We start from the raw sequence: 8819 nt of genomic DNA on the forward strand, positions 1-8819 counted from the left end.
AGTGTCTTGATGCAACTTCTTTTGCTTTTGTTGGGGTGGTTGCTTTCGTAGTTCAGGACTTGGTTTGTGTGCGTGGCTTTCCTGTATACCTTTGTGGTGAATTCTCCGTTCGGTGTTCTCTGTACCATCACGTCTAGGAATGGGAGTTGGTTGTCCTTTTCTTCCTTTCTAGTGAATCGGATTCCTGTGAGTGTGGCATTGATGATCTCTATTTCTGTGTGTGTTCTCTATTTCTGTGTTTTTAATGATTACAAAGGTGTCATCCACATATCTGACCCAGAGTTTGGGTTGAATTTGCGGTAAGACTGTTTGTTCTAATCTTTGCATTCCCGCTTCTGCTACGAGTCCAGAGATGGGTGAGCCCATGGGTGTGCCGTTGATTTGTTCATATATTTGGTTGTTGAATGTGAAGTGTGTTGTGAGGCACAGGTCCAGTAGTTTGAGTATGCCGTCTTTGTTGATAGGTTCAACGTCCTGTTGTCTGTTCTGTATGTCCAGCAGGTTGGCTATTGTTTCTCTGGCTAGGGTTTTGTCGATAGAGGTGAACAGAGCCGTTACATTGAATGAGAGCATAGTTTCTTCCTTATCTATGTGTATATTTCTGATGATGTCCAAGAATTCCTATGTTGATTGTATAGAGTGTCTGGATCCGCTGATCAGGTGTTTCAGTTTCTGCTGTAGTACAAATGTCGGAGGAAAAGTCACAGAAGCACTTCATAGGATGCTCCCAAGCACTGAGGATGTCACCTAGACAGGGGACGAAACGTCTGCAACACAAATTCCCAGCCCGGCGAACAGAACCACAACAGCGAGCACCCGAGCTACAAATCTTTTCACAAACTTTGAACAGAGAGAATGTGTTCCACTCTATCTGTACCTATACAATAAAAACTGTTTCCCAAACTTCACAGATCAACCAAGCATTCTTTATTCAACTGTTCTTTATTATTTACTTCTCATTCCTCAATAGTCAAAGACGGTGCGGGTGCTGTCGATGAAGATGATTTTATCCGTGCGTTTGAGGAAGTTCCAACAGTGCAGGTAATCTGATTCTGGTGATAACTTTAGTAGCCCATGTCGCTTTTATTTGAGAACTAGAAATCTCAAAATTTAGATCCATGCCAAGTTTGAAAGTTTGCTGTTGTCTTGGATTATTTTGTAATGTGCATTTGGTTGCAAGTACAGTACTGTACTTCTAAACCTAAGAATTAGATGTGAAGGAACAACATAAAGCATTTAAAAGCATATGGCAGTAAAAACTATGATTATTCCTATTTATTGAGTTTGTTGAAATTTACTTTACATGTGACCTTCAACTACCATTGTGAAAAGTCAGCTTTTATTACATCTTTATGTTACTACTGCAAGTAACAGTAAAATCCATTCATTTAGTCAATTTAATACAGATTTCCTTAAAATTAGAAACTTCCATAGTTGAAATATGAAAACCTTTGGCTTCTCTGTTACCTATACTTTATATGTAGCTTCACAACGTAAATGCACTAAACCATGATTATAAAAATACTGTGGCCATAAGAGCTGGCCAGAAGCTGGAAGTGACACCACCTGACTCTACAAAGTATGTCTACATTTGCAAACTACAAGTCCGGAATGTGATGGAGTGCTTTCCATTTGCTCGGATTAGTGTAGTTTTGCCAATACTGAAGAGGCTTAACATTGTCTCTCGGGTAAGAAGCAAAATGCTTAATCAGCACTATATCTGCCAACTTAAGCATTCCACTCTTCCACCACTGGTTCACAGTGGGAGCAGTGTAACATATTATTTAAATGGAGAGAGATTCCACAACCTCAAGGTACCTTGGTGTGTAATGTTACCAAAGCAAGTGATTAAGAAGGCAAAGGTAATATTGTGGATAAGTGAAAGGCGAATGAAATATGAAAGTAGGAATGTTTTGCTGTATTGATGAGACCACATCTGAAGTACTGTGTAGAATTTTAATCTCCTTATTTAAGAAATGAAATAAAAGCTTTAGAAGCAGTTCAAAGATGATACAATTAACTAATAATTGGAATTGTTAAAATAACTTGTTTATCTCTCTGGACCTGCATTTATTGTCCATCACAAATTACCCAGTGGCAGCATAAGGTCAGCCACATTGCTCTGACTTCAGAGTCACATGTGGCTCAGACAAGGCTGGATGGCAGATTTCTTTTCCTGAGGGACATTGGTGAACCAGATGGGTTTTTACAATAATTATCTGGATATGTTTAGTTATAGAAACACAGTCATGGAATAATTTTAAAGCAGAGATGGATAATTCTTGATTAACAAGGGAATTTGAGGTTACTTGAAGTTGGCAATAATGTATAGATGAAGCCATATTAAGATTAGCTAAATTATTAAATGACAGAGCAGACTAAAGGGGTCAAATGACTTACTTGCTCCTCATGCTATGTTGTATGCAGCATCTGCAATGTTCTCTGCAGCACCTTGCCAAGGTTCCTTTGATAGCAATTTAAATAAATGTGAGGTGTTGCCTTTTGGTAAGGCAAACCAGCCAAGCTTATCCAGTTAATGGTTAAGGCCCTGAGAGTGTTGCCAAACAAAGTGACGTAGGGATGCAGGTGCATAGTTTCTTGAAATTGGAGTTGCAGGTAGGCAGGGTAGTGAAGAAAGCATTTGGCACGCCTGCCTTCATAACTCAGAGCATTGAGTATTGGAGTTGAGATGTCATGTTGTGGCTGTATGGAACATTAGTGAGGCCACTTCTGGAATACTGTGTACAGTTATGGTCACCGTCCTATAGGAAGCATGTTGTTGAACTTGAGAGCGTGCAGAAAAGATTTACAAGGATGTTGCAGGAACTGGAGGGTTTGAGCTAAAGGGAGAGGCTGAATAGCTGGGGCTTTTTTTCCCCCGGAGCCTCAGAGGATGAGGGGTGACCTTAATAGAGATTGAGAAAATCATGAGGGGCATGGATAGCTGAATAGCCAAAGTCCTTTTCCGAGGATCGGGAAATCCAAAATGAGAGGACTTGGGAAAGATTTAAGAAGGACCTGTGGGGTAGATTTTTAATGAAGAGCGTGGTGCACACAAGGAAACAGGGTACAATTACAACATTCAAAATGTATATGAATAGCAAGAGTTTAGAGGGATGTGGGCCAAATGCTAGCAAATGGCACTTGGTCAGATTGGGATGCCTGGTCAGCGTGGACAAGTTAGATCAAAGGATCTTTTCTGCAGATCTATTGGGTCTGCTATTTTTTTAAGTCATCCTCTTCAGACATGTTATTACACACCTTTTGGAGCATGTGGGACATGAACTCAGACCACCTGGTCCAGGAGTATGGACACTACAATTGTACCATAAGAAGCTGAGTCTGCTTTATATTTCTGCATATTACTGCTCACACTTCAGATATTTTGTAATCAACCTATACAGAGATGTTATGACGCATTTATGGAGCAGATGGGACTTTAACCCAGGTCTCCTGGTCGGGTCACTACCACTGTACCGTAAGGAGCTGTGTCTGCTTTATTAAAAAAAAACCAAAGGTCTTCATTATTTTGTTTTGTTATTAAATCTTAGAGTTGCTATCAATTTAAGTAGGACTTAAAATCAGGCCTCTTGGTCTAGAGGCAGGAACATTACTACTATACCATGATCAAGGGTCTGCCTTTTATTTTAAAAATCGATCTGTTCAGAGATGTTGCGACGCACCCTGGAGCAAGTGGAACTTGAACTTGGGACTCCTGATTTAAATAATAGGGTCACTGCCACTGTGCCACAAGAGCAATGAGGGTCTGCTTTATTCTTTTTCCCTTCTATTCAGAACTCTATCACACACAACTGAATGACTTGCCTACCACCATATTGCTGTGACTTTAGTTTTTGGTTTTTAAACTGTTAACCACCACCACCACCACTAATCGCCCATGTAGCTGATTAGATATTAACGGGCAAAATCCATTATGGGCAATGTGAGCCATCAATAGTGAGGGGGCTGAGGGTGTAGGGAAAGCATGAAGGGATTAAATCAAAATGGAGTTACAGGGGGGAAATAAAACACACTTTTCCTCATGGTATCTATATCTCTCTCAAAGTATTGAGAGTATTGTGGGAGGTGATGGCCTAGTGGTATTATCACAGGTCTATTAATCCAGAGACCCAAGTTCAAATACCACCATGGCAGATGGCAGAATTTGAATTCAAAAAGAAATCTGGAATGAAGAGTCTCATGATTGTCGATCATCAGAAAAACCCACCAGGTACACTGATGTCCTTTCGGGAAGGAAACTGCCAAGCTTACCTGGTCTGGTCAAGTGCCCGATGGGGAACAAATGCTGGCCTAACCAGAGATGGCCACATCCTGTGAATGAATTTAAAAAAAAGTGCTCCCTCTCCAGTGACACCCAGGCATGTACATAACTGCGGAATACGGCCAGACAGTCAAGAGATATTACCCCCACCCACTGTCTGGACCTGTTTATAGCCATCCTGGCTGGGTCTAGGTGCAGCCCCATGAGGAGGTCCTAAGATTTGCCCACACACCTGTGCACTAGATGCCCAAAGATCAGGCTGAAGTGCAACCAAAAATGCAGCAAAAGATTTTCCAAATAACTAGAAAGGGGGTCCAATTGCCAGAATCAGGAGAGGATCTGCTTTGTTTTTAAATTAGTTTTCTCTTTTCTCTATACCCAGAAGTGCTAGTAGGCACAACTGAGTAACTTTCCCACCACCAGGAGTACTATGACTTTTTAAATGCATTTTTATTTTTTCCTTTTTTAAATCTACTCGCCACCATCCATAAAGTGAATTAAATATTTATAAGCAAAGCCCATTTTGGAGAGGGTGTGCTTTAGAAAGTGCTCTGGTGATGAGTTCAGGAGAAGCCAGTGGTTGTTAGCAAGGAAACTTGTACATAGTGAGTTCCACAGGAAGATTAAATAGTGAATATCCCCCTTGCGTCTTGTAGGGGTTATCACAGTGTCAGTGTCTTACAGTGTCACTATTCAGTTATGTGGAGCTATAAGTGTAGGAAGGCTGTGACTGTAGTCTGCTTGACATGATCTTTTGCACAATATTAATCTTTTCAAATGAGCAGATTTACCAGCAAATTGAAATTGTTTGCATAAACAAAATCTAGAACTTAAATGTATACTTTATTCATCTGTTGAAGTCGTAATTTTGACCTACATTGTTTCTGGATCACTAGTGCAATAAATTACTGTTTATTATTTTAATAATATAATTCAGTCGCATGTTTTCGCTGCAAAGTAGCTTCATTTTGTTTATTGCTAATTAAATATAATGTAATAAGAAACATGTATTTTTCTGTTAATGCCCAAAATTTGATGGGATAAGCTGACCTCTATTTACTTCACTTATAGATTTTTTCCAACCGAGACCTTGAAGAATCCATCAACAAAATTAGAGAAGTTTTATCTGACGATAAGCATGATTGGGAACAGCGAGTAGCTGCTGTAAGTGTTTTGAGCCTTCAAATCTGATGTTCTCTTTGGTATTGAATGTATTCAGGGTTTGGAAAAAAACAATTTTAATAACAGTTGTTTGTTTTAATCTTTCAAGGCTGTTATCTTTACTGTGAAATTGGTCTTGAGTAATGCTTTTAATAACTTGATTGAGTTTTTTTGAAGATGATTGATGGCAGAGCAGTGGATCTGATCTATGTGGACTTCAGTGAGGCATTCATCAAGATTCCTTGTTAGCAAGGTTAGATCACAGAGAATAGAGGGAGAATTAGCCATTTGGATGCGTAACGAGCTTGAAGATAGAAGACAGAGGGTGGTAGTGGAGGGTTGATTTTCAGACTGGAGGCATCTGAGCGACAGTGTGCCACAAAGGTTGGTGCTGGGTCCACTGCTTTTCATCATTTGTACAAGTGATTTGAGTGTGAAGATAGGAGGTATGGTTAGTAAGTTTGCAGATGACACCACGGAGGTGGAGTGGACAGTGAAGAAGGTTACCTCAGAGTGCTACAGGATCTTGATAAGATGGACAAATGGGCTGCGGAGTTCAATTTAGATAAATGTGAGGTGCTGCATTTTGGAAAATCAAGTTAGGGAAGGACTTTTACACTTAAAGGTGAGGTCCTGGGGAGTGTTGCTGAACAAAGAGACCTTGGAGTGCAGGTTCATAGCTGCTTGAAAGTGGTTCCACACTGTAAGTAATCTAATCTAATCTAATCTAATCTAATCTAATCTAATAGTGAAGAAGGCGTTTGGTATACTTGTCTTTATTGGTCAGTGCATTGCGTATAGGAGTTGGGAGGTCATGTTACACCTGTACAGGATATTGGTTCGGCCACTGTTGGAATACTGTGTGCAGTTTTGATCTCCCTGCTGTAGGAGGGATGTTATGTAACTTGATAAGGTTCAGAAAAGGTTTACAAGGATATTGCCAGGGTTGGAGGGTTTGAGCTATAAGGAAAGGCTGAATGGACTGGGGCTATTTTCTCGAGAGCATTGAAGGCTAAGGGGTGACCTTATAGAGGTTTACAAAATAATGAGGGACATGGATAGGGTAGATGGACAAGGTATTTTCTTCTGGATAGGATAGTCCAGAATTAGAGGGCATAGGTTTAGGGTGAGGGGAAAGATTTAAAAGGGTCCTAAGAGATAATGTTTTCATATGTGTATGGAATGAGCTGCCAGACGAAGTGATGAAGGCTGGTACAATTACAACATTTAAAGGCCATGTGCATGGATATATGAATAGGAAGGGTTTAGAGGGATATGGGCCTGATGCTGCCAATGGGACGAGATTAGGTTGGGATGTCTGGTCGGTAGGGAAGAGGTAGACTGAAGGGTCTGTTTCCGTGCTGTGTATGTCTCTGACTCTATAATGATTGCTAAAAAATTCCTGTATGTCTTGACAATTGTGCATAATAATATGAAATACCATCAGGGAAAAATTCAGCTCTTACTTTGACACAAATGAAAATGAAGATTTTCGTTTTCCATGCTGTTGTTTGCACTTACCTTTCATTTCAAATGAAAACCTTGGGTTAAATTTTGCACTCAGTAGTCAAGCAATGACATTCTCATGCTGACGTTGAAGAAAGCTAACCACAAAACCTATCATTCTCTGTGCAATGGTTTTCTGTCTTCCTGACCAGCAGTCTAATCCATGTCATGGTGAGGGAATCTCTCGGATGCCACAGCAGATATGTCGCCAAACAGATAAACAGCCAATTAGATTGACATATTTGTCCACACCAAACTGGGAGATTAAAAACATTTCATCCTTCACTTCTAATTCCCTGTCAAGGGAGAAACTGGGCTTGCATGGAGGATAGATGGGTGTTAATAAATTACCTAAAATTTGGCTTCCAGTTGTGTTACAAGATTCTTTTTGAGATTCTTTTGGATAGGAGAGTCCTGGATGGTTAATAATAATTGTGTACACATGGAAAGCTTAATCAAAACGAAGGATTAAGTGAACCTCATGCATTCCAAGTTTTCTTCTGCTAGCTTCTTCTTTCTAATCTACTGATAACTTACAGAAAAACAACTTTTTTTGTTGACAGCTTAAAAAAATAAGGTCTTTAATGCTAAGTGGAGCGGCAGAATATGAATGTTTCTTCCAAAATCTGCGACTTTTAGATGGAGCATTTAAATTATCAGCAAAAGATCTACGATCACAAGTTGTACGGGAAGCTTGTATAACATTGGGGTAAGTAATGAAATGAACATGATCAAACTTTGCCAATTAACAGTAAAGATTTGGTTGTTAATCTTGTAATCTGAATTTTAGTTGCTCATAATACACTTTTTATAAGTTCATTTTTGGGATTTGGTTTATTCCAGCCAGGCAGACATTGATTTATTACACTTGTAAATCATTCTTATTCAGATTTTCCTTGCCACATCCTCATGTTCTCTCAGGTTTTGTATTTAGTGAAATGCCATCATTTATTTCTCCACTTTTTGTTTCGTTTGCTCTCCAACAACCTAATTAATTATTCACCTCTCCACTTAAAGTTCTCTGCCTGTTATTTTGGGCTCTGTTCGAACAGCTATTCACAGAGACCTTTTTATTCCTGTGGTCTCGATCTTGTTTTGTATCCTCAGCACTCATTTACTGGCACAACTTTGGTCAGCCTGTGCCCCTCAAAGGAATGCTCCCTTACTGTAATCCCAGCTCAATTGCAGTGGCATTTTCCAATTCCTAACTGCTGAATCTTTTTGTTCTCATTTGCCATGGTGCTAGAGTGGAAACCTCAAGTTTACCTGGTACTGTCTTGTTAGGATTAACTCTTCGACTGAGGAAAAGCCCTGTCCATTCAACTGTCTGTGATTCTGCCTCTCATCTATCCCCATGGTTACATCATGGAGGGGAATCATCATCTCCTCCCTTGACCCAATTTTGACCAAGTTACTGACCTCCCATTCTCTTGATATTCCTACAAGGAAATTGTTTGTACTATGCTTCACATAAGCCAAACTTATGCTGTTGCATCTTGTGGAGATTGGCGTCCTTCTACTTCTGGGCACTGCTCATGATTCATTGCAATGTTGAAGTTTGGAAATTGCCAGGGACACTTAGGGTGGGATTTTTCCCATATAGAAAGTTTAATGAAGGCTTTTTTTTAAACTGGGGCACCTTGCTTCATCTCCTGCGTAAGTAGATGCATCAGCCTCAAAAAGTCAATAGTTCAAGCCTTATTTCGATGAGATGTGACACTAATGCAACAACTGTGCAAGCCAATGGACTAGGTAAAAACAATGACTGCAGATGCTGGAAACCAGATGCTGGAGTAGTGCTGGAAGAGCACAGCAGTTCAGGCAGCATCCGAGGAGCAGTAAAATCGACGTTTCGGGCAAAAGCCCTTCA

At 40.0% G+C, this 8819-nt stretch overlaps 1 protein-coding gene across 1 annotated transcript in view; it reads left to right on the top strand.

Annotated features, from left to right (window-relative positions):
* Positions 1 to 897: 897 nt before the first annotated feature.
* clasp1a (cytoplasmic linker associated protein 1a) overlaps positions 898 to 8819 on the top strand; it is a gene marked incomplete at its 5' end in the record, with an annotated part of 162130 nt that continues 154208 nt past the window's right edge. Inside the window, 3 exons of the mRNA XM_043694200.1 lie at positions 898 to 1041; positions 5354 to 5446; positions 7513 to 7658. Of these exons, the coding sequence (XP_043550135.1) occupies positions 898 to 1041; positions 5354 to 5446; positions 7513 to 7658 (383 nt within the window). The remainder of the gene's footprint in view (positions 1042 to 5353; positions 5447 to 7512; positions 7659 to 8819) is intronic.

This window comes from Chiloscyllium plagiosum, chromosome 7, assembly GCF_004010195.1.
Source record: "Chiloscyllium plagiosum isolate BGI_BamShark_2017 chromosome 7, ASM401019v2, whole genome shotgun sequence".
Taxonomy (NCBI): Eukaryota; Metazoa; Chordata; class Chondrichthyes; order Orectolobiformes; family Hemiscylliidae; genus Chiloscyllium; species Chiloscyllium plagiosum.